At 38.8% G+C, this 24,239-nt stretch overlaps 4 protein-coding genes across 11 annotated transcripts; 3 read left to right on the forward strand and 1 right to left on the reverse strand.

Annotated features, from left to right (window-relative positions):
- The first annotated feature begins 28 nt into the window (after positions 1–28).
- malsu1 (mitochondrial assembly of ribosomal large subunit 1) lies at positions 29–1,999 on the forward strand. Its single transcript, XM_046045846.1, has 4 exons — positions 29–413; positions 1,300–1,475; positions 1,567–1,648; positions 1,741–1,999. Exons 1-4 carry the CDS (start codon positions 98–100, stop codon positions 1,893–1,895), a joined length of 729 nt encoding a protein of 242 aa, XP_045901802.1. The 5' UTR covers positions 29–97; the 3' UTR covers positions 1,896–1,999.
- Positions 2,000–6,310: 4,311 nt separating this feature from the next.
- Positions 6,311–7,410, forward strand: LOC123968853 (peptide YY-like). Its single transcript, XM_046045847.1, has 3 exons — positions 6,311–6,816; positions 6,915–7,004; positions 7,321–7,410. Exons 1-3 carry the CDS (start codon positions 6,653–6,655, stop codon positions 7,343–7,345), a joined length of 279 nt encoding a protein of 92 aa, XP_045901803.1. The 5' UTR covers positions 6,311–6,652; the 3' UTR covers positions 7,346–7,410.
- A 1,017-nt stretch (positions 7,411–8,427) lies between these two features.
- pals2a (protein associated with LIN7 2, MAGUK p55 family member a) lies at positions 8,428–18,611 on the forward strand. 5 transcript variants are annotated; one of them, XM_046045196.1, is made up of 14 exons: positions 8,428–8,446; positions 10,278–10,361; positions 10,925–11,050; positions 11,745–11,863; positions 13,423–13,575; positions 14,253–14,402; positions 14,637–14,864; positions 15,839–15,970; positions 16,255–16,357; positions 16,488–16,559; positions 16,665–16,826; positions 16,913–17,115; positions 17,195–17,323; positions 17,437–18,611. In XM_046045196.1, the coding sequence occupies exons 3-14, from the start codon at positions 11,020–11,022 to the stop codon at positions 17,611–17,613; spliced, it is 1,659 nt and encodes a 552-aa protein (XP_045901152.1). In that variant the 5' UTR covers positions 8,428–8,446; positions 10,278–10,361; positions 10,925–11,019; the 3' UTR covers positions 17,614–18,611. The 5 variants fall into 5 exon arrangements, with proteins under 5 accessions (XP_045901152.1, XP_045901154.1, XP_045901153.1 ...); XM_046045198.1 differs by lacking the exon at positions 8,428–8,446 and adding an exon at positions 8,530–8,548; XM_046045197.1 differs by lacking the exon at positions 8,428–8,446 and adding an exon at positions 8,543–8,560.
- Positions 18,612–18,722: 111 nt separating this feature from the next.
- Positions 18,723–23,943, reverse strand: gsdmeb (gasdermin Eb). Of its 4 annotated transcripts, none has more exons than XM_046045201.1 (10): positions 23,799–23,943; positions 23,217–23,439; positions 22,909–23,101; positions 22,406–22,580; positions 21,596–21,716; positions 21,388–21,477; positions 20,879–21,015; positions 20,617–20,785; positions 20,339–20,412; positions 18,723–20,214 (listed from the first exon to the last, which is right to left on the reverse strand). In XM_046045201.1, exons 2-10 carry the CDS (start codon positions 23,419–23,421, stop codon positions 19,987–19,989), a joined length of 1,392 nt encoding a protein of 463 aa, XP_045901157.1. In that variant the 5' UTR covers positions 23,422–23,439; positions 23,799–23,943; the 3' UTR covers positions 18,723–19,986. The 4 variants fall into 4 exon arrangements, with proteins under 4 accessions (XP_045901157.1, XP_045901159.1, XP_045901156.1 ...); XM_046045203.1 differs by having other exon boundaries at positions 20,888–21,015; positions 23,773–23,943; XM_046045200.1 differs by having other exon boundaries at positions 23,773–23,943.
- Between the last annotated feature and the right edge of the window lie 296 nt (positions 23,944–24,239).

The raw sequence follows: 24,239 nt of genomic DNA on the forward strand, positions 1-24,239 counted from the left end.
ACCAATCAAAAGCCAAGAACAAGAATCACTTCCTGTTTTTAGCCCTTGAAATACTCGTGTTTAGCATTGACTGTTATATTATGATGAAGTTGAAATAATGAGTATTGTCCGTCGTTCTAAGAAACTGGTATCGTCTGTATTTAAAAGCAGCGTGTTACCAGAGCAAATGGGTCTTTTTAGAACCATCTGTTCGGTCCCCAAAGCACGTTGTCACAGTCTGTGTTTGCCTCGACGTTTTACAGCAAATGTATCCTCATGTCAGCATTGGACTCATGTATTCACCCGTCACTTAGACACACAAAGACTTTATTCAGATATGTGTAGTGAAGGCAGTAATTCAAAGAGGAGCACGGAAGTGTTTCAAGAGGAATCATCACAAGAGATGGACAGTGACGGCAGTGCCCCGAGTCACAGTAAGTAGGCAAGCTGTTGGTTAGTAGATCAATGTTACTATATTAACTGAATAAGTAATTTTTAAAGAAAATTACAATTAATTATTTAATGTGAGTATTTGCTTCTTTTCTTCTCCATATGGCAAAACCAGATATTTGAATAGGTCACCTCTTTTAAATGTTTTCTGACATTTAGATAAATAGACCAAATGATAAAGTGATATAAAAATGATTGGCAGATTAATCTATAATAGTTTATAGATACACTACATTGATTTTTTTCGTTGAACAAAACAAAAAATACTTAACCATGGACTCAGGGAAATTGCTGCAACTAAAAATTGTTGTTCTTATAATTGGTTAATCTGTGGATTATTTTCCTCATCTATCAAGTAATCATTTCATCAATTTCCCAGAGCCCATGTTGACACCTTCCAATTGCCAAATAACAAAGAAATTTAGTTTACTGTATTAAAAGAAAAGCAGGAAATTCTCACATTTGAGAAACTTGAACCAGCAAATGTGTGGCTTTTCTGCTTAAAAAAGGACTAAAAACAATCGATTTTCAAAATAGTTGCTGAATGGTTTTTTGTTGACTAATTAATAGTTTCGGATTTAGGAGTTGTGACTGTCTTTTTGAATGTTTTGACGTTTTGCCAAATGATTAAATGATTAACCAGGAAAATGATCAAATGGATGGATAATGAAAAATTGTTAGTTGCTGTCTTAGTGACTGTGATGAATGAGGTTCTTCAATCACCCTGCATTGCTGTTGTATGTGAAGGCTTTTCTCTGTTTCAACACAAATAGCATTTTACTAGCTATCATGCAATTACGGTAGTAAAGTTGGCACACATTTATTGCTTGAATAATGTCAGACAAAATCTTCAACCTTGGTTTTCTCCAGGATCCTCTGAGAAATTCACTCTCGATGTGCTGATTTCTCTGCTGCGTCAGGAAAATGCAGTGGACATCTGTGTGATTCAAGTACCAGAGCAGATCAAATACGCAGAGTACTTCATTGTTGTCAGCGGTGTATCACCGAGACACCTCCGTGCAATGGCCCTTTATGCCATCAAAGTGGTAACTAATAGTGATCTTCTCATTGTTAAAATGTTGATATGCAACATGTGTTTATTTATAAAATATACATAAAAAATATATTTTTCTCCAGTACAAGTTTCTGAAGAATGATGGAGAGCCAAATGTCAAGATTGAAGGAAAGGATGCAGAGGACTGGATGTGTATTGACTTCGGTATGTGAAACTAATGTCCAATTTAAACAGTTGGATATGTAAGCTGGTTTTTGTTAATGGTGTTCACTTTCCTGCTCCTTTGGCTGTCTCAGGGAATATGGTTGTTCACTTCATGCTACCAGAGACCAGAGAAGTGTACGAACTGGAGAAACTCTGGACTCTCCGCACCTTTGATGAGCAGCTGAAGAGGATGCCTGCTGAGACGCTACCAGAGGACTTTATATATGATGCTGAAGTCACCAAGTGACAAACCAAGACTAATCAAGTTGCATGCAGACTTTACTACTACTTTGTAATTTTGGATGCATCATTTCCCATCCCTGTGAGGAGAAATAAAAGGTTATATTTGTTTGTCCCTTCTTTGGACAAAAAAATAACATGGATTGAAAAGCAACACCTTTTCAGATAATTTGACCATCACAGGGCATCTGATGGGTATTTGTAAAATTGAGTCTGGTGAAGATATATATGTCTTAACATATTTTGATCATTAAAATGAATTTAAATTCCATTCTAGATATTGTAGAAGTATTCTCTAAATCTTTCATTTTATTGTGACAGGGTCTTTACTCAGCCACATTTCCTGCAAAGTAAATAGTTGCTCTGACAAGATGCCTTTTAGTTGTATAAAGGCATGTAAAAATATTCACTATGAAAAAGTTCAAGTACATTACTGCATGAAAAGGTAATGTTGCTGTAGCCACAGATTGGCAAGTCAGTCTTCTTTATTTTTTAACATTTTAACAAACCAGTAGTTAAATGAGTGTTTACATCCTAAATAGAAATCTTGCATTCCAAATTCAAGCAGTACTTAAGTAAAGAATCATTAAAACTAAAACTACTCATGGCAAAGAGTGGTCCCTTTTTCTTTTTTGTTAAAATAATTTTTTTAAATTAAAACAATGTTGTGGAGACCAAGAATGCAGTCTCCTGGAAAGGAAATATTCAATTTTTGTACTGAATTGTTTCCATTCACTGGTTTGTTTTCTGTGAAGAGCAAGTTTTAGGCACAGTTTTGCAAAGAAATGATTGTGGGGTCACCAAAACAAGTCACTCCAGTTGATGCGTTCAACCAAATCAAACAAGCCAATTGCTCCCACAGGAAAAGAAGTTGTTGTTGAAAGTATTAGTCATGACATGCACTCACTTAGCATGTGCTAAAAGATTGCTCAGTGATGGCAACACACATAGGTAGGTCAGTCAGCACTTTTGCAACTGAAAGACTGTAACTACGTCTGTAACTGTGCAGTCTGGCAAATAACCAGCATTTAGGATACCATGCTACGCTAGTCCCAAAAAATTTTGTGTTTTGATTACACATTTTGATTTTGATAAGACAAAGTTTCTCCCACAACATTGTTGAAATACACTGATACATTATCATTAATATGTGACATTTTCCTTTTATTAAGCTCCAAATACCTGCATTTGTATGGAGAATCAGAGCCTGGAGGTAGATTTCAGATTTCGCAACATCATTTGTTTTGAGACTGGAGTGTAGAAGAGAGTATCAGCTAGAGCAGCACACTCAATTTTGCGGTAAACATAGTAAGGTTGTTTAATCCCTTGCAAACTGTTTAGTTATCATTTGGGTGTTTTTGTGAATATCTTTAAAAAGATTTTGTGTTACGTGTTCTTGTTGGGTTGAGTCTGGGCAAGTATACATTTCGGTTGGTTCTCGTCCTTTTGTGAAGTTTTATTTGAACATAAAAAAGAAAACTACAAATGAAACAAAATGTGACTGACCAATCGTAATTGCCAGGAGAGAGACCTGGCAGGCAATATTACAAATTAAAAAGAGAACACAGAAAGGCAAACTGTCACAGAAACTACATGCATACACACACAATCTATACCCACATGACTTCCTAGCAAGTGACCATTGCGCTTCATTGACTTGTGAATCATGCTGGATCAGAACATTAGCTAAATGTAAAAATGTAATGAAGCGGTAGATGCCTACACAGAGCCTGACAGGACTTGGTATTTAAATGTTTTTGAGCCTTGCAGTGATGTTGTTTGTACTTACATGTTCTGAAAATTAAGAATGACTCACACTAATGATAATAGTGAATCTCAACAGCTTTAAAGCCATCAATAATTGCTTAACAGTGGCCGTGGAGGGAAAACTGAAAGAGTAACAGAAAAAGATTTGTTCTGTGTTTGACTCAAAAAGTTGCTAATGTTCTCATCAGCTGCACAGCCATTTTACCCGCTGTTGTGCAGCCATTAATGACCATAGTGTTAATATGCTCTATAATGGAGGAGCTTGTGAATAAAGGCAGATTACTTAGCTTTTGGAAACAGCAGTAGCAGAGTATCTGTCTTGCATAGTTGAGGTAGGTACACCACATTTTTAACATTTAATGGCACTAATAAAGTGCAAACACAGTATAAAGCTTACCATGCTTAATTTGCAGATATAATTCCATCAGTGTATGTCCATGGCAACATTATGTCGCACGTAAAAAAGAGCAAATTAAACGGTAGCTGTTCATCCCTCCCTGGTATGCAGTTGGCAGGAAATAAGTAATTTATCTTTACAGCCCCCAACCATGACTTTCAGCTTCAATCCTCAGATAAAAGCCCATCAACCCTCTATACTGTTAGCGTTCTAGCATAGTATTTGCACTAAAAAAACATGTGAAGGAAGTGAGTATTTAGGTTGTTGGATATTAGTCTGTGTCCTGAAGGTGGGTTGGCACTTGGCTGCAGTCTCTGTCAGTGGAGGATGTTAATGACAACAATTACCAGAGAGCACATCAACTGTATCCGACATGACACTAAAGGTCTCTTAGTGCTTTATCCACCTGGTCCTCTTTTGTCAGCAAGGAATTACGCAAGCTGATGTGACCAGTGTTTTAACCAGGCATTTCTTATTGACCATTCTCCATACAGCACATCCATTACTTCAGAAATAGTAAAAGTCAATAATAAACACCAGTGACTCAAAAAATGTATGATCAGTATATAATAGTAAAGTATAATTCTGTGTTGTTGTGGTTCATTATTTAGATATTTTTCTTTTGTTTTTGTAGAAATTATATTCTTCACTGCATATCCAATGTATTTCTATTTGCTAGTGTTTTATTACTTTGCTCTCTAGACATTTTGGAGCGTTCATGACACATTTGTATTAACTGTCAACAGGATATCTTGGAGTGATACTTTGATTTGTGCTATTGAAATCATATTAAAATGTTAACAATTTTTACAGAATGAAATAAGTCATTCTGGTGTACAATGTCCAGGTATTTGGTATTTAATGTGAAAGTTTTTAGTTTTGTGTGTACTGTTCCTGCAAAGACTGTGCTCTCGCTCTGGAATAGAGTTCTCATATGATATGTCATTGGAAACAACAGCACCAATCTACTGTCAAATTTCAGTGTGCTCTTCAAAGAAAATAGTTGCCATTAAATTAATCTTACCATTTTGGGGCTGAAAGCTTTTTGTGCCCCCTATCATCTGGAATTGAAAATGTATGGGTTTGAGCAATTTACAGCCCTTTCTTGTATTTGGTGTAATTTGGAGCTATGCTTGCTGGTTTGGCCAAAATGTTTTCAGTTATTGTTTTAAGACAACTGTATGTCAGTCAGTAGAATTTAAAGTAGAGTTGGGCCACAGTTTTGCATTCATTTAGATTAGACACATGATAAGCAATCAATGGATTTATATTCACAACATTTACTAATGAGTTTGAGACTTTAGAAGCTGTTTTGTCCTTCTGGCTAGTAACTGCAAATGACTATATTTGTCCTTCTGGCTAGTAAGTGCTAACCCTTAAGAACTGAGTGAATTACTTGTAGACTTTAGACTGCGCAGATAAAGACACTTTTATTTAATAACATATATATAGCTACCCTTTCTTTAATTCTAACATTTGGATTATATATTAAGATTAACACATTAAATGTATACAGACCCCCCAGCATTTCGCTATAAACCAAAAACAACATATTTCCAAATAGCTGGGGAATCGTAACGCATTTCAACTTAATGTGAAAACAACCGACCACCATCAGCCAAGTTACACATCGTCGGTTTTATTGAGACTTGTCATGCTGGCTGTGGCTCTTAAGCGGACTCTAACTTAATAAAGCGTGCCTCCACTTGTACCGGTACTTTGCGAACATCACTCCACTTATAATTAAAATGTATTTTTGAACAAAAGGGCAATTTGTTGTGATCAAGTGTACTCTTTTCTACCCTTCAAACATTTAAGGCCTTCATAGTGCACTTAATATAGAAGCAAAAACAATTAAGGATAAAATAACAATGTGGCAAATTGATATGAATCAATTATGCATGCCTCTGTGACTTTATGTATAATTAAACTAATTGTTTGCTGCAAAAAAGTTGATCATGTTGGAAAAAAATACAAATTTGTGATAATACAATTCAGGAATAATTAAAGCACACATGTTGACCATCTGCATTAAATTTCTAATGCAATTAAGAGAAGAGAAGACATACTTTATTAATCCCACAAAGGGCTTTTCAATGTTTTAATTTGAGAATTTAGAACACCATCTAGTTAAATAATTAACAACTGAATGAAGCTAATGCAGTGACACCTCACATGTTTTGGTCTTTGCACACTAATGTAACTGTGTGTCTTGTATTTGTTTCACTGCCTCAACATTCAGTGATGACTAAACTAATGAGGCAGTAGATATTTCTCAGGAGTACCCTAAAAGTGAATGAAATCACCCTCCCTCCCCATCTGACACACTGTATAAAACACGGGCAATGTTGGGAATCTGACAGAGGTGTCTTGAACAGCAAGAAAGCCAGCTACAATATTTTCAAGTGTTGCATTATAATGTAAGCAATGTTTTTATTTTCACTTTTTGATTTAAAGTCAAGTAATGTTGGATCTGGCAGTGTTTATGGTGGAGCTTCTATTTCTGATTTTGGTGTTGTGATATTATTGAATAATTATTTTTTATCATGCATTTTGACTATTCATTTTACCTATGACCCAGGATTCGCTCCAGCGCTGTGATGTCCCTGAGTATTCTGTCTCTCTGCCTGCTGGCTTGTATTCACTCTGGCATTAATGCTTATCCAGCCAAGCCTGCCAGTCCCCGGGAAGGCGCACCACCCGAGGAGCTCGCCAGATATTATTCTGCACTAAGACACTACATCAATCTCATTACAAGACAGAGGTTGGTTCTTGAATTTCTTTAAAATACTATTCATAATGTTTTGAATGTACAAGCAAATAAGTACTGATATGTTGCTTGCCTCTTTTTTTAATGCACAGGTATGGGAAAAGAGACAGCCCAGATACTGTATTTTCCGATGTGTTGGTGAGGGAGAGCACAGAGAGTATTCCAGGATCAAACTATGTTGGGTAAACTATTTGAAATTATTGCAGTGCAGTTTGCTTTGTATACATTTTGTAAAGCTTTTTATTTATTTAATTTTATCTTACTAATCTGTGTTGTATATTATGCAGTATAACGTATAGTATTGTATCCTAAAACATGTTCACACTGCGCCAATGAAGTGTTGATTCTCAAGTTTGTAGTGAGCTGTGGTATTGTATTGAGTGAATCTTATTACGAGATGTTTGCACCCTCTTCCTCTTGTATGTGAATGGAGACAGAGAAACATTGTACATAGGTTTTAATGTTTTTTACTTAACTTGTGACTTCCTTATGTTGTAGGTATGACGGGCTGCCACTGTGGTGATGCTGCTGGAGCTGTCATATCCTGGCTGACTTTACCACAAAGCAGCTGCTATGTCTGTTACTGACAGTAAATTAACTTGTACTGCATGGAATAAACATTGAGTAATGCAAACACTTTGGTCTGTAATGTTGCCGATGCCACTAAAACACATTTTTATGCTGCTCATGTATGCATGTATGTGTATCACCTAACTCACTTGGCTTGACAAGTACCGAGTAGCATTTTACTACCTTGCTGTTTACTGGCTACAGTGTTAAGTATGTTGGTCTTGTGTGTCACTCACTGATGGAGTAACAGTGCTCTCTACTGGTGGACTGGCATCTAAATACTTTGAGCATTTTTCAAGTGGGAAAAATATTTTATAATTCATGTTTGCCGCTGGTGAACCATTTGATGGAGAGTAAAATAGAAATTAGCTGTAAATTGAGTACACTTAAGTGTTGCATTTATTTCACTTGTTATATTAAGCCTGCTGAGATGTACCTAAACCCTGCCTGAAAACAGATTAACAGTTTAATCCTATCAAGTGACCTGGATACATCAAAAGCAAGTACGTAACACTGAGAATTTGGTTAACTCTGTTATGACACCTGGTCCAAGCTATTGGCTCTCTATAATATGCATGCTGGCAAATCTGGTCCTCTTTAAAGAAGCTTCAGCAGCTGATGGGTGGTAAATCTGATTATTTGTAGCCAGATGTGGGGATAGTAGATCAAAGGTGCTGTCAATGGTAGCAAGATCTACAGTATATCTTCCTCATGGGGTAAGTGTATTAAAGTTTAATTCTTATGGTGTCTGCTATGCATTAATAGTTATTGATATGTGGCATTATGTTTTGCCAGAGCAAGAAAAGAAATCTGTTATAAGTGGTGAAAATTAATAGATGCAGTATCTCTCTAATTTTTCATCTATTGGCACATCTATTCTATTTCATATTCAGATCTACAGATTTGAAATCCTGGTCGTTGGACAAATAAGGTTAAAAGACGATTGGATGTTTTAAATTCATGGTGACCATATCGTTACACTGGGCTGTCAACTCACAATATTGCAGTGAGTGTGCACACTCTACAATAAAACGCAGCCAGAGGATATTTCACAGTACGTTTAGGGGTCATTGGATTTGATGGGAACCATGGATGCAGTTTACCTTATACATACCTTTTCTATCAGTATTTTATTTTATTGTTTGTAACGTTTACAGTAAGTTATACGGTGGGTTGTGCAGGATTAGATATTACTTGTAAGGCATTGGATGTCATTAGCATAGCAATGTGTGTGTGGACGGGGAACTGAGGCAACGGGCTCAAGCAGGCACTAGAAATGCAATAACACTTAACGTTACTATTACGCAAGTGATCTGCGAATTAGGAAACTCTGAAGTTAAGGGAATAATGAAAGTGTGACTGGGTGATACTCAAAAAAATAGGTAATGTATAATTCAATAATTTTACCAGATACTTACGCGCGGTCACCATGGGACCCTCTAGTTTCTCGGCTATCGCTGTTCCTGCTAGCTAACGATAGCTAGTCTGAGCCACATGATGTTACTGTTAGCTACTAGCTAATTAGTGGACTTGCTGCTAACTGTACATCATGACTACTAGCTTACATCGCATGAGAACATTAACAAGCTAAATTAGCTGGGTTAATGTTGCCAACATCTTTATTAGTCTGTATTAACCGCTTATTCAGTCTGAAAGATACCACATGTGTAAGTTACGCGTACGCCAGGGTTTGCTAGCGTTTGTCTGGATAATGAGCCATAAACTAGCGGCGGCTAGCACCAACTTCGCAGAGAACGGGCAGTGGTTGAATTAACGTTAGAGGACCTGGCATCATGTAGCCGCAGTGTAAAATTTTAATCGTTATGTGTTAACACTGTAATTAACTAATAACCTACCGCTAATAACCTACAAATGGCTGGCCAACGTCACCATTCTTAGCTAACGTGAAATTACCTCACATTGAAAGAGATTACACGTGCCAAGTGCGTGTGTAACGTTAGCTTGACAGCAAACTTAGACCACTAAGTTACAGCAAACACGTTTTTTTAAGGCTTTGGTTTAGCTCCACTGTACGTTACTTTGGTGTCTTTCCGTGGCTAACCACTATTTAGAAACTTATCTGCCACCATTAGCACCTAGCGTTCACTTCTCACCTGGCTGCTCCACATGTGTTTGATAGAGATCGGGTGTAGGTGGTGAAACTGCCTCAAGCCAGCTGTGCCCCATTCATTAATACTGGCTTCTAACTTATGAGAATTTTAATTAGCTCAAAGTGGGTGATAGTAAGCAATATACTTTTCTGAGGTATCTCACTAATCATTTGTCACAATTACTAACACTTCTGCATCTTGAAACTTGAAGTCTGGTGTCATATAGTTTTATAATGGCATTACAGGCGCCCTTCCTTTCACCCATATACAATAACATTTGAAAAATGAACGTGTTACTCATCGACCAATACACAGATAGCGAGATACCTGCAATAGACTAATATCGGCTCATATTGTGGCCTGCCCGATTTGGCTTAATCTGCTATTATTGTATTTTAACATCATCAGCAGCTATAATTGGATAAAGTTACTTGAAATCTTTAAATATGTAATTTTGGTTGTAAACAGTTCTGATTTAAGGTATTAGAAGGTGCAGGCCAGAGTGGTTGCTTTAATTTCTAGATTACCTTCTGTTTTATATATATATATATATATTTAACACAGCATTATTCTTTAATCATAACGGATATGTGGTTTGGTAAAATTATTAATTAGTCTTGATGTACTTTTGTACAATTTGGAAACACTACTGGATGAGGAGAATCTGTGAGATGAAGGCAGTTTGGGAAGGAGAGGGGCTTACTAACCTGCATTAGGTTGTCTAAGATATTTTCACCAAATTATAAGAGTAATGTGATTTCATTCTATCTTTAGTCCAGAGGTACCAGATGAGTGTTTATAGAAAACGTGGGGCTCCGTGTCGGAGCGCTGCACTGATGATTTGAACACAGTTTGTAGGTGAGTTTGTGCCTTTCTTGTTTATTTTTTGCTCTGGGTGATTATCTGCCTTCTTACTGTCCACATTTCTTTTGTCCACATTGTGCGGATGGAGAACAATAGTGCATTTCTGATATACAGTTTACAGCTAAACAGGGCTGCCTATGCTCAAAAAGCCCACACTTCTGTTTGTCCACCTACCCACCAAGACGTTGGCCGGTCTGTTTTTGCTTCACTCTGTTTGGAGGTCATGTTTGTACCCAGGGGCCTCTCTGTGTGTGACTGGCACAACCTTTAGCCAGAAGCATGGGAGAATCATCCTGTTTCACCCAATGGCCCTCTTTGTCTTTCCCTTATTTCAGAAGAGCCCTCTGTGCTAACATGTGCATAAAACACCAAGACAAACAAATGTTTTCTGTGCCATATTGTGTCTCATCCTTGAGTAATGTGTCTGCATCATTTGCTCAACAACAACAACACATGTTAGTAAATGTCAGCTTGCTTAATTTCATGTCACGGCTTGTGCAGTGTGGGGATCTTAGCATACAGTGTACTTACTTGAGCGGGTTTCCTACCTTCTCCAGCCCTCCAGTTGCTCTGGTTTCTGTAAGCGGGCAGTTGGACGGCTGTTGACTCTGTTAAGAAGACTTTCACCGTCCCGAGGCAAGGAATATTAAACATGACCGTGGCCAATGCAAAGTCTGGCACAGGTAAGCTGCTAAAGACAGATGTCCTAACTAATGTTTTGGAACTGTTGCAATGTTGTGTGCAAAATTTGACATCTCATTACCATATAAATGGTAATGAGCCCACTGCCCAGAGATAGTTGTGTGGGTGTGAACTTTCACATTTGTCCCAATAGCCACACAGCAAAAAACAAATGAACACATGAACAGCAAAATGTTTCTGCTTCCATAGTGATTGCATTGAATTTCTGTTAACTGTCTTGTCAGATCTTAGTTTGCTGTCTACTTCTATGTTCAAACTCTCAAAAAAGGCTAATGGACTAGCTGTATGTGTCAGGATTCGTTGGCTCCAGTTTCTTGATGTGTGCTCTCAGCCTCTACAAGGCAGCACTGTTAGTAAAACAACTCCTTTGTGACTCTGTGTGCTTGTTGCTGCTGCAATGGAAATAAGGGATGTTCTCTGTGAATTGGCCCATTGATTGACTGTCCACTTATTGTTCTTGCTTTGTAAGCTCTTATTATAGTCACATTGTTTTGATGTTTTTTTTCATCAGTGTTTTCATTGGCTGAGAATTTTAATTATTTTCATTATTACTTGCAGTGAGCTTTATTTGTCACAATATTTCTGCCTGCTTTCACAGAGCAGTAATTCTTAAGTTCAAAAGAAGTAAAGAGAGTGGTTGGCACGCTGTCTAATAATTGTATTTTTCTCACTCAGCCATGCAGCAGGTACTGGACAACCTGAAAGACCTGCCATCAGGCACAGGAACCAAAGATATTGACCTCATCTTCCTCAGAGGCATCATGGAGAGCCCCATTGTCCGCTCCCTCGCCAAGGTAACACACACACACTCACTCCAACAACTCCAGCGCTATGTAGTACACACACAAACACAGAGTTGTAATCTTATTAGTTCATCATCAAGCTCTAGTTGAGAAGAAGAGCAAATGTCACTGTGAGCCCAAGGAAATGAAGGTGTCACATGTCATCACACATCCTAGATGAGGACTAACTCTTTCTGGTAGTGTACCCTATGAGGCTCAACATGTTTCAGCTAGGTATGCAATAGGCAAATGCTTATTTATTTCTATGTTGGAGGGAGAAATAGTTCAGACTGAGATCTCTCTCTCTCTCTAGAACATACATGGTTTTTGAATAATCTTGTTGTACCCACAAACAAATGGCATCCTATAATGTGCTACCTTGTGACGTTAACTAAATCTTCTGTGCCCACTGTTCCGTTGTCAAGTATTATTAGTTGCAGGAATGTCTCCTGGCCAGTGCGAGGTATAACTGTACTTGTCATTAGAAGAGAGAAACAAGCATCATGTTTGCTTTGTGCAGGGTGGAACAGTACACCTTCTGTAGTTTCCTCTTAATTACTTAAAAGGAATGTAATACATTCCCCAAAACTTGAGGATTTGTTTAAGCTTCAGTAGAGAGAAAAAAAATGATTTTTCACATTGCTAAAAGGGGTTGACAGCATGATGAACAAATGACTTACATAACAGGAAAAAATCAGATTGCAGATTGAGGCCATTAGGTTCATCTGCTTTATCTATGAATAGAATGGTTTCTATAGAAAACCTGACAGAAAGACAAGTTCTTGTCCTCATTTCTATCAAACAGAGCACTGCTTTCCTTTCTTTTTCCCCTGTTACATGGGTCTGTATGTAGGATCTGGTGTAATTTCATATCACATAGAACCCCGTGAATATGGTCATATACACTGAATATTGAACTGTTAATTTCCCTTTGTCTTCTGTGTATCACAGAGATAGTTAGATTTAAGAGCCATTAATGTTTTGCATAAAAGTTACAAAACGATGGCATTTAATGGGGTCTCACTAATTTGATATACACTGTGTGGACACAATAACAGCAACACCTGAAATAATATATTGTTATATCAGTTGAGTATGATCTCATTTCCCTGTGTGATAAAGCTAAGCCTTCAGCAGGGTGGTAAACTCTTCTCAGTAGCACCAACATAGCACAACAGGTTCCCAGAAATGTACTAAATCATGGCAGCTCCCTCAGAACAAGTCAAAATATTAGGGCTTTGGTATGAGAATACGTTAAAAGACAAAAAGTTAGTAAATGTGTTGTTTCAGTCCGACACGTTCACTGTTGTTTACCCTGCTTTTTATGCTCTAAAATACAAACCAAAAATAAATTCTGGAGTTCGAAACTCATGATTTGTAACTCTAATCAAATTGTGACCTTCCCTCCTACAAATAAAGAGGTAGATTTACATTTGATTTACTGTGAGGCATTCCAAGCTCTCCACAAATAGCCTGATAAAGTGGTAATTTGTTTGTGTGTGTGTGTGTGTGTGTGTGTGTGTGTGTGTGTGTGTGTGTGTGTGTGTGTGTGTGTGTGTGTGTGTGTGTAGGCCCATGAGCGTCTTGAGGAAGTTCAGTTACAAGCTGTACAGGATAATAATGTTCAGCTGGTCACAGAGATCCTGGATTCCCTCAATAAACTGCCAGAAAAAGATGCTGCCACTGCTGAGCTTGTCAAACTTCTTCAGGAGCCTCACTTCAAGGTATCTCAGACCTTATTCCTCTTGTACACAATTGTTGTTGGGTGTAATGGGGGATTAGAGATTTGTAGAGTTAATGATCAAGCTTGTGTGCTCCTTGTGTGGGAATGGATGTCAGAGCTTTTTACGCCAACCACTGCCTGATGTTTTCAGAAGTCCTGGTACTAGCTCAGAAAGTTAGTCAGCTCTGCTTGTTTGTCCCCCTTTATATTCTTGACCACTTACAAGCTGCGACATGGGAGGGTGGGGTGTATTTCCCTGGGCCAATAACAGGCTGAGTTATGTGGGTAGTCAGGCGGAGAATACTGTCACCTACTGTTTCAGTAAATCTTCACATTTGCTGATGCAGTAGTAGCCTCTGACCAATGCTTAACGCTATGTTGTGGCTGCTAGGGTAAGAACAAGACTGACTTCTCTATATATCATGTAGTCATCTGTCAGTGCAGTCATAAAAAGGTATTTTTATAAAGGAATGTGGTACAGTAAAGTGATTTATGTCTTTACTTTTTCATGGTGATATATCAAATGTGTGTTGCAGTGCCAGTCATGATCCACGCGGTAGTGGCGATTGTTGTTTTCCTTATCTAGAAAAAGGTGTTGAAATGTACAGATTGTGAACCAGATTTAGTCTTTCTTTCTGTCTGTATTTCTCTCTCTCGTTCCTCTTTTTTCTTCCACAGTCTTTGATAGAGGCTCATGACAAAGTGGCTGCAAAGTGCTATGAAATGCCCCACGCTGCGGCGAACAGCGATGCCTCATTGACGAGTTCACTCATGCCAGCTGATGCTGTCAGGATGATTGGCATCCAGAAGAAAGCTGGGGAACCACTGGTAAGTTAGCCAGGCATTTATATCCACCACAGCTCTGCAGGGGAAACATGTAACATTCCTGTTAGGCTGTAAAGTGTTTTACAAATGTCCTCTTTTATTGACCATCTGCTACAGGGTGACTCAGTTTTATATAGCAACTCAACACGAGTTGCTTCTTTCACAGCAACCACACAGACCGACCCATGAAACAGAAGTACGGATGTACAATACTAAATGACTCGTGCTCTCTTTCAGGGGGTGACGTTCCGTGTGGAGCGGGGGGAGATGGTGATAGCGCGGATCTTGCACGGAAGCTCAATTGACAGGCAGGGCATGCTGCACACAGGGGACATAATCCGTGAGGTCAATGGTCGTGAGGTCGGTCGCAACCCCCTTGAACTCCAGGAGCAGTTGAGGGACTGCAGCGGGAGCATCACACTCAAGGTCCTGCCCAGCTACAGAGACACACCGGCATCTCCACAGGTGAGGAAAGGGAGGCTGCATCGTATTTTCCTGTCAAGCTTTGCACCTGTGGGAAACTTGTGTTACACTGAAAAATCTGTTATATTGAGTATATATTTAATCTTGATTGAAATATTGAAGTCAGTGCTGATGTGTAGATCCAGTTTGCCACGTGTACAAGGCTGTTAGGAGTCGTACTGTACCTGTCAGGGATTGGGTGAGAGCTGCCTGACCTGGATGATCTCAGAATACCAGGCTTCTGAAAATTGAGCCCACGGAGGGTCTATTAATAACACTTAACACACTATCTGGGGCGTACACCACTCTGTTCAGTGGAGCACCCCCTCTTCTTACTGTAAGTGGCGCACACAGCAGCTGACACTGAGGAGCAGTATGTAGGGTTATGTCAGACACTGACCTTTGTGCCGGAAAGGATCGAATGATCGAATGTTTGCTTATGGTTTCAGTTTTGGGAAGAGTTTTATCTTGTGAATTAGAAAATGAAAAAGCACTGATGGACCTCTGATGAATCTGTCAACAACTGCATTTTCATCATGTCACTGATTTTGGTTAAAAACTTTTGTGACTCCTCACACTGGTCTCCTTTTTAAAGTTGTGGTCAATGTTCATCCACCTTGTTCAGACTACTTTCTTTGAGTATGGACAGTAGTTCTAGTTGCAGTCAAATAACACTTGTGAAAGGGAACATGATAGCTTGAAATATAACTGCCTAATTGGATATGATTTGTATAGGGAAGAATAAAGTGGACATGCACTCATTATAGTTATGTAACGTTATTTTTTATATTCTAAGAGCTGTCAAACAGTATAAGTTTGTTCTACAGCCATGGCACCGGTCATACACAAATTTATGAAATACTCATCAACTATTGGACAGTATATTTTAATAAGGATTTAAGGTATCGCTCAACCCTGTTGCATATGCTGTCTGTATAATTAATTGTCTGATATCTTGTTCACACCCTAAATTGTAGGTTTATCTGAAGCCACACTTTAACTATAATCCGGCCACAGACAACTTGATCCCCTGTAAAGAGGCAGGCCTGGCCTTTTCCAAGGGAGAAATCCTTCACGTTGTCAACAAGGAGGACCCCAACTGGTGGCAGGTAAGTAAACACATTTTGCCCAGCGGCAATGGAGGACAGTGCTGCTTTAACCAGAGCTGCAGAGCTCATTAGAAGTGGGGTAGAAAAATTTAAATTCCAATTGGACAAAACAGCAGTTTCATTTTTGTGGGTTGTTGTTTTGTCATTAAACTATAGTGCGAGAAAATGCTCTACATAGTGGTTTGTCTAACTGTACTAACTTGGCAACGAGGAAGACGTTTGTGACAGTACTCCTTTTCTCTGAGAAATACTTACATCTCTCAGCATCTCTGATTTCCATATAGGCATGCAAAATTGTTGGTGGAGCCGCTGGTCTCATCCCCAGTCAGTTCTTGGAGGAGAAGAGGAAAGCTTTCGTGAGAAGAGACTGGGATACTTCCGGTACAGGTCAGTGCAAATCATGTTCATTCATCCACATCAGCTGCTCTTGTTTAGTTATTACGATAGTCATGATAGTAAAATCCTTGCATTTAGCACCACCAAGTGGCGATCTGAAACTTTAATAAATATGTCTCAGGGATGCTCTGCGGAACTCAAACTGCAAAGAAAAAGAAGAAAAAAATGATGTACCTCACTTCAAAGAATGCAGGTGTGTATCACAACTGGTTCTATTTTTTTGTGAAAAGTTTGCAGTGTTAAGTTGTGCATATAAAACAATACAGTACTCACCCAACCTTTGTATTTCCCTGAACAGAATTTGACCGTTATGAGCTGCAGATCTATGAGGAAGTAACCAAGATGCCGCCGTTCCAGAGGAAAACACTGATTCTAATTGGAGCCCAGGGTGTTGGGAGGCGGAGTCTGAAGAATAGACTTATTGTCATGAACCCCCTGCGATATGGCACCACTGTACCCTGTGAGTTTGTGAGACAGCAAGCTGAGGTAACTAGTAGATGTCCTGCACTAGTACATGTAACACCGTTCCTCAATTTTTACCTCCAGTCACGTCACGCCGTCCGAGGGAAGAGGAGAGAGATGGCCAGAACTACTGCTTTGTGACGCGAGAGGAGATGGAGAAGGACATCAAGGAGAGCCGATATCTGGAGCACGGAGAGTATGATGGCAACCTTTATGGCACCAAGATTGACTCTATACATGAAGTGGTGCATGCAGGCCGTACCTGCATCCTGGACGTCAACCCTCAGGTTAGTCAAGGGAACACTGTATATGGATCTTTTTTTCCTGCCCTGAAGCGTTAGTTGTGACATTATGTTTTCTGCCCAGGCCCTGAAAGTGTTAAAGACTGCTGAATTTATGCCATTTGTGGTGTTTATTGCTGCTCCTGAACTGGACACACTTAGAGCTATGCACAAAGCTGTGATAGATGCTGGACTTACTACCAAACTACTCACGGTAAGTTTTCAGGATTGAAGCTTCCTAAATACTCATAAATGATGACGGACCTTTCAGTGGTCACTGGTTGTTTCTTCCATCATCCTAATGGGCTGAATCTTTTTCTGCAACAGGAGAATGATTTGAAGAAGACTGTGGACGAGAGTGCCAGGATCCGCCGGGCATACAGCCACTACTTTGACCTGACTATTGTCAATGACAATTTGGACAAGGCCTTTGACAAGCTGCAGGAGGTGGTAGAGCGTTTATTCATAGAGCCGCAGTGGGTTCCAGTCAGCTGGGTCTACTGATGTTTTACCCCCTGTTGTAGAGATGTGGCTTTCCAAGCTGCTAGGCCTGGGATGAAAGGGGAGACCTGAAGGGAAGGGGGATTCCACACTGTACTTCACACACGGACAAATTGTTGAACATCAGCCCGGTGTGAATTTGGATTTCGCACAAAGCTGCAGCAAAACTGAGTCACCTTGATCTGAATTGCCAGATTCCTTTCTAGCACACTATGCAACTCACAACACACAGGAAGTGTACTTATTTATTGGCTAAATGTTTTTTAAAGAATACTTTCATTCACGCGGATTGGAAGAAAATACTGGCCCTTGTGTCAGTATGTTTTAAAAGCAAATGCAATTTTTTTTCGTCACGTCTGTTTTTTAAATTTACATCAGTATGTAAGATAGGTTATTTATTCTGCAAAAATAAGGAGGGCTTGCTCATCGAAAAGAACGATACCTCAGTGTCACAGTTTACAGTGCATATGCCTCCAGTAATTCATCTCATTTAATTACTACTGTACAAACTTACAAACTCATTCATGGAGAACAGTGTCATATTTTTAAGACTTTGTCTATGTCTCCTCCTCAGGGCTTTATTTATGCCCTGGCGTCTTAGCGGTTCAAACTCATTAATGGGAAATGTCACTATTTGATGGAAAAGTGATACTGTAGTGTTGACCCATTAACTGTCTTTCATGCAAGCATAACAGATTACATTAATTATGTTGATTGTTTGTCAATCATTTGGATTATGAAAGTGTTTCTGACTGTTAGAGCCGTTGATATGGTGCTGTATCTGTGTTTGTTTGGAAGAAAGAAAAATAACTTTCCACAGGACTCTTGAACAGGGTACTGCATCTCAGTGAACCATCCCTTTTGATGTGATATTACTAAAGGATAACTGTTTTAAAGTTCATAGTGACTTATAAAAGTCCATATCGAGGTATAGGTATATTTTACAAGATTTCAGAAAAGTTGTATTTTCAGATGTCAAATAAATAACTTGTGTTTTCTAACGATCTGCTTTGGTTTTGCTTTGTACTTTAAGCAGAATTACTAGACAGACATTTTGCATTGAGATGACGTGTATGCTAATTGGTAGAGGGAAAAAAATATTTACAACAATGTTAAGATCAGTCCGTTTTTCATTTTCACCACAGAGATAAACACACAAAAATGACAGATAAAAAAAGTAGCTGATGAATTCTCAATATTGTTACTTTTGTTCTCTGACAGACTCACAACATAAAACATAGAAGTAGTGCTCCACAATTAAAGGCACATTAAAACTAGAGACGTGTGCAATCAAACTGCATGAACATCAAATAGTCCAATGTGCTTAAGTGGATCAGAATGAGGTTGGTAGTTGGAACATTAAAAAAAAAGCTTCTAACATCCATCTCTGGAGGACAATGCTGTGGTTAATTAATATGCACAATTTTCAAAATTGATTACTATTTGATCACCATACGCTTCAGAGGAAAATAAAGTAAGTTATTACAGACAACCTAAAGCCACAAAGAACAAAAAGTCCAAGATACCCCACAGCATGACATCAGTCTCTGCATAAAATAATTCATTAGTATATATTTTGAAACTTAAGCATTTAAGTGTTCAGGACATTGCCAAATGTAGATGGAGCATTATTACATGAAACATAATAAAAGTGATTTTTTCAGTTACTAGGCACATTCATCTGTCGTGGCATTACCCAAAATCACATATGAAGAACCAGGGGCCGGTTGTTGAACCCTTCCGCTTTCATTTTCATTCAGGCTAAAATCTGAACATTGTAGTATGTGTACTGATGCCACCACCAGATACCAAGTTAAAAATGTAAATTCTAGTTCTACACCGAAGAATCTGAATTTAGTTGTGACCATGTAATAGTATATTTTTAAGACTCCAGCTAATGGTTATTTTTATTATACCATGACCACTGAAAATTCTAGGCTTAGACTGGCTTGAAGGTGTAGATTAACTCCTAGTAACGCAACAACTTGTAAGGTATTATTCCTTACTTGAATTATCTCAAAGTTGATCATTTTACGATTGTTTTTTCTATAAAATCAGAAATCAGTGAAAGTTATCCCTCACAATTTCCAATAAACTTGAGGTACTCCAAATACCTGTTTTGTCCAACAAACAGTCCAAACTCCATGACCTAAACTAATTGGCAAAGTTGTTCACAATTCGTACTGGATCAACAATTGTCTGGCAATTAATATATTAAATTGTTTTACCCAACAGTAGACAGCAATGGTGTTTTAAAAGAAATTCTACTGCACCAAAACAAATAAAAAACAATGATAAATTACACTTGACATACCGTATGATATTCCCTTTACCTCACTCTAGTGTAGTAATTAAAGTTTCTGGTGGATTTAAAGTTTAAACACATTGAGCCAATGAGGCAAGACCTCTAATAGCGATACACAGGATCAGAGGACGGTTTCCTGGCTGGTGGTTTATTTCCATCTTCACCGTGTCCCCATCTCTCTTCAGGGACATGTTAGAGGAGGCAAACAGATATTCAGTCTTTTCATAGACGTCTTCTGTCAGTGCAGCTAAGCCTGTACTGCTCAGAGGCAATTCTCCCTTCTCAGATACACACTGCACCTGGAACAGGTGTGACAGGAAGATAAAAGGCAGCTAAATCAATGTGATGCATAATTTGAAAAAATAACTCACATGATGTGTTTTTGTGTTGTATTCTTCTTTGTAAAAACTGATTTTTACTAACCAGTTGCTCCAGAGCCTGTAACACTGTGAGGCTGCAGCACATTCCCAAGACAGCAAGACAATCATATGTCATCTCTTAAAGACAAAGACCCAGAGAATGAAAGCGGAACAGAAAGGAAAAGATGTTTTCAGGACAATCTGCATGCAGTGGCAACTCCACATACTTCTACTCATGAACTTGATGGAGGGGTTTTCCCCCCCACAGATTGAGGACACCAAGCAATATTTCACTTTTAATGGGCTAAGTAATAAAGGCTGCATAGAGCACAGCTTTCTCACCATCCAAGGAGCTGGTAATGAGGTGAAGGGCTATGAGGACTTCTGTGGACTGGTCTGCCTGACCAGACAGCTCCAAAAGGTCCAGAATTGCTTGAATGTTTTGTTTTTGAGAGTGTGTCGTTGTAACATCACCCAGGGCAGGTCTCTTTCCTAGGAGCATTTGGTCTAGCTGAGGAAGGGAAAGACACCCAGATATAAAAGCCAATTTAACAAAAGTTCCTAATGCTAACTCCACATTATAAAAGTGTCTCTGTGACATGACCTCTTTTACCACATTCTGAAGTGAACTGATGGACCCTCTGTCCTCCATAACTTTTGTAATTTGCTGGAGCAGAGAGGACCTTGTGGTGACAGGAAGAGCTGAAAGGTGCTGGAAATGATCATTCAGCTGCTCCAGCTCTGCCAATAGAGAATATACAAAATGGACCCACTTTCTCATTCACCTTCAAAATGTGTGCAAGCAGCAGGGCATTAAAACTAAGACTGAACCGGGGGAAAATGATAGAAAACAGAAAAGTAAAATATACAGTACAATATGAACTAACCACATGGCTGTTTGGTTTAAAGAGACCTTATAATATAGGTCAAAGCACATGTTAACAGTTATCACACCCTTCTGATAAGACAGCACTGGGCCTCCAATGTCAAGAGGCCCTTTATGACTCGAAAACAACATGCATTCCTGAACACATCATCAGCTGCAACAACCATTTACAATCACTTGCTTTAAGGCTGCAGAAAGAAAAAGCTGAGAAGAAAACAGTAATTTACCTTCTCTAAGGCGGCAGTTTTCAGAGGCACACGCCGGATCTCTGCCATCTACTTCGAAACCTCCAGAGGTGTCTGACATCAGACACAGCTCTGTGAAAAATACATTTCAAATACCCAGACATGAAATGTATCTGCAGTAAGAGTTTAAGCGGTTGTTATTCTCTGCAAAAGACCAGTTAATGTATGAATTTAGTGAATGATTTCTCACCGTAGCGTCCGTCATGTTTGATCTCTAGCTCTAACAGGGAATAGGCAATGGTAGCATGGATGGGAATCTCCATGGTAACGTTACTGTCTTTACTCAAACGCCCATTCTCCTTCAATGAAACCTGCAGCAGACACGTGAGACCAAACACGCAAATTTCAACAAAACTCTGCATGGAAATATCCACTTTAAAAGAATTTATTACCACTGAATAACAGTTGTCGGTGATGCATGGTACATTTGTAGACTCACTTGCTGGTGTATCTGGTTCCAAATGATGTGGAAATGAGTATGTGGCCACAGTGACATTTAAAGAAACCTTTAAATCTATCTCGGACATGAGCAGTGAATGCCCAGTTTTGGTTTCATTCACTCTGAATCAAAGACTGAACATTTTGCAACAACAATTGAAAATTACACAGAGGACTAAAATTATGGAAGAGGAAGCAAAGTGTCCAAAACTACGCGGCGTGAGCAGTTTGAAAGAAGTTTTAATATAAAAATGGAACTAATTTCACTTCTCCTTCCTTCTCAAAACTTCTCAGAACTGAAACTCATTCTGGGCAAAGAAGGGTATATAGTATAGGGTAGGGTATAGGGTATAGGGTAGGGTATAGGGTATATAGGGTATATAGTATTTCTTCCTCAGTTAATGGTATACCATTAACTGAGGAAGAAATACTAAAACATGTGAAAGTAGGCACAACAAATAACATTTCATCGTTAATACGTGAAAGAATAAAAAAAAAACAAAAAAAAACAAAACAACTTACACTATAATAATAAATGAGTTTTTCAGTGCTAATACTTTACCTTTGGGTTCTTGGGGCCACATAAGATCAGTCCTCCTCCACACTGTCCGTCCTGCTGCACTTCCTCTATGACTGAACAGGGCTGATTAGTCACAATACGCTCCTTCACAATCCCAAACACCTGTCTGTGCTTCTCCTTTGTCTGCTGGACCAGACCATGGGACATGTCCAGAATTCTGAGACATTGAGATCCCCAAAACACCAGCGTTACGTTTCACAGGGAAAAGTCTTGGAAATGTGAAATGTATACATACAAGAAGTATTGTCTTAAACTGATTTGAATTTTAAATTGAGTATGCATAAAAAAAAAAATATATCATCCTGAACCAAAACAAGCTATTGTGTTTTCAACCGGGCCTCCTGCTTTGTGTGCAACTTTATGGTTGGACAAAGATCACACCTGCTGTTTTCAGACCTTTAACAGACGAGTGTCAGTGTTCTTCCATTTTAACTCTATTCAAACAAACCATCAGACAGGGCAGTGGAAACAGGTGGGTAACTAACCTGTCCGTGGAGTCTCGCAGCAGCTTCTGCACATCCACTTCCTCTTTACTCAAACTGCCAAAGGATGACTGGAGTTTAGAAGACTCTTTACCCTCCAGGGTTATGTTTGAGTGGACAAAATTTGCATTCACAGTTTCCTGAATGTTGCCACCGTAGGTCCCATTGTATTTGATGAAGTCTGTCATTGTGACACCTGTGGACAATGAGACATTAAGGTTTTGTGATCTCAAAATAAATCAGTACAACTCATTATAATAAAAGTTATTTAACAAATAAGATTATATACAGATATAGATGTTGATGATTACTTGGTTTTATAGGTTTGTCTCCTGCGAGTATATCATTAAAGTTAAAATCAGTGGGAAGATACTTGGGCTTCTGCCAAAACCAGAAACGCTTGCGCTTCACCACCACTGTCAGGAGAGCAATGGTGTCATTCAGGCTGGACGCTGGGATCAGCAAACCCCCGTTATCCACCTCCTCCACGAAGTTTTTGGTTGCTGTGGCAAACATGTCCCAGCTGGATAAAACCTATGAGGGTGATAGTAAAGCCAAGAGTGAAGACTTCTTGACTTATCAATCTGGAGAAAAGTACCACCCATGTGAGCTCGTCAGTAACGTTAGTAGATTGAACAAGATTGATCATTCCTCCCTTTCTTTAAAAAAAATTAAATAAATAAATAAATAAATAAATAAATAAATAAATAAAAGGTCCACATTAAACTGCTGCAATTCATTCTTTCTGACGTGTACTGCACTTTTACAGCATATCAAGTAAAGAAAAAGAAATATACGTGAAAGAAATAGCACCTTGCATACATGTCTTGTTAAAACTTAGCTAACGTTACACTGAAGTTCACCTGCCTGCAAAGCAAAACTTTTCCGCGTACCCGATGTCCGTATTTTAATGGTGACCCTGACGGGAAACGTTCTTTGCGGTCAGACTCTCAGAGCAGACGACGCTTCCCCATCGTCAGCCTCGGGTCTTCGTGAAACACCCTCTGATTTTAACAAAAGACCATAGTAAAAGACGCACAGACGCTCCGCCCCCTGTTCACAGGAAGCTGTGGGTGTGTTACTAGAGATAACGTCAAAGGTCAAAACCTTGGTCAAAACCTCAAAACCAAAACACCTCTATAAAAATAATAAAAAAATACAATAAATATAATAATAATAAAAATATAATAATAATAATAATGTTATCATTATAGTAATAATTAATTTCATGTGTATTTTGTATTCGCGTTTATTTTCTTATTTCTCCAGCACTTTGTGTTGGCCTCAACGTCTAAGCATTGGTTAGAAGTTGCAGAATAAAGACATTATTTACA

Source organism: Micropterus dolomieu, linkage group LG03 (assembly GCF_021292245.1).
Source record: "Micropterus dolomieu isolate WLL.071019.BEF.003 ecotype Adirondacks linkage group LG03, ASM2129224v1, whole genome shotgun sequence".
NCBI lineage: Eukaryota > Metazoa > Chordata > Actinopteri > Centrarchiformes > Centrarchidae > Micropterus > Micropterus dolomieu.

Excerpts from the sequence above, each read along its gene's own strand:
- malsu1 (XM_046045846.1), top strand. The coding sequence starts at position 98 with ATGAGTATTGTCCGTCGTTCTAAGAAACTGGTATCGTCTGTATTTAAA. Across the intron at positions 1,476-1,566 it reads CCCTTTATGCCATCAAAGTG|TACAAGTTTCTGAAGAATGA; the intron begins GTAACTAATAGT and ends ATTTTTCTCCAG. Across the intron at positions 1,649-1,740 it reads CTGGATGTGTATTGACTTCG|GGAATATGGTTGTTCACTTC; the intron begins GTATGTGAAACT and ends TGGCTGTCTCAG.
- LOC123968853 (XM_046045847.1), top strand. The coding sequence starts at position 6,653 with ATGTCCCTGAGTATTCTGTCTCTCTGCCTGCTGGCTTGTATTCACTCT. Across the intron at positions 6,817-6,914 it reads AATCTCATTACAAGACAGAG|GTATGGGAAAAGAGACAGCC; the intron begins GTTGGTTCTTGA and ends TTTAATGCACAG. Across the intron at positions 7,005-7,320 it reads CCAGGATCAAACTATGTTGG|GTATGACGGGCTGCCACTGT; the intron begins GTAAACTATTTG and ends CTTATGTTGTAG.
- pals2a (XM_046045196.1), top strand. The coding sequence starts at position 11,020 with ATGACCGTGGCCAATGCAAAGTCTGGCACAG. Across the intron at positions 15,971-16,254 it reads AGGACCCCAACTGGTGGCAG|GCATGCAAAATTGTTGGTGG; the intron begins GTAAGTAAACAC and ends ATTTCCATATAG. Across the intron at positions 16,358-16,487 it reads CTGGGATACTTCCGGTACAG|GGATGCTCTGCGGAACTCAA; the intron begins GTCAGTGCAAAT and ends AATATGTCTCAG.
- gsdmeb (XM_046045201.1), bottom strand. The coding sequence starts at position 23,421 with ATGTTTGCCACAGCAACCAAAAACTTCGTGGAGGAGGTGGATAACGGG. Across the intron at positions 21,016-21,387 it reads AAACTGCCGCCTTAGAGAAG|AGCTGGAGCAGCTGAATGAT; the intron begins GTAAATTACTGT and ends CTCTATTGGCAG. Across the intron at positions 20,215-20,338 it reads TACAGGCTCTGGAGCAACTG|GTGCAGTGTGTATCTGAGAA; the intron begins GTTAGTAAAAAT and ends CACCTGTTCCAG.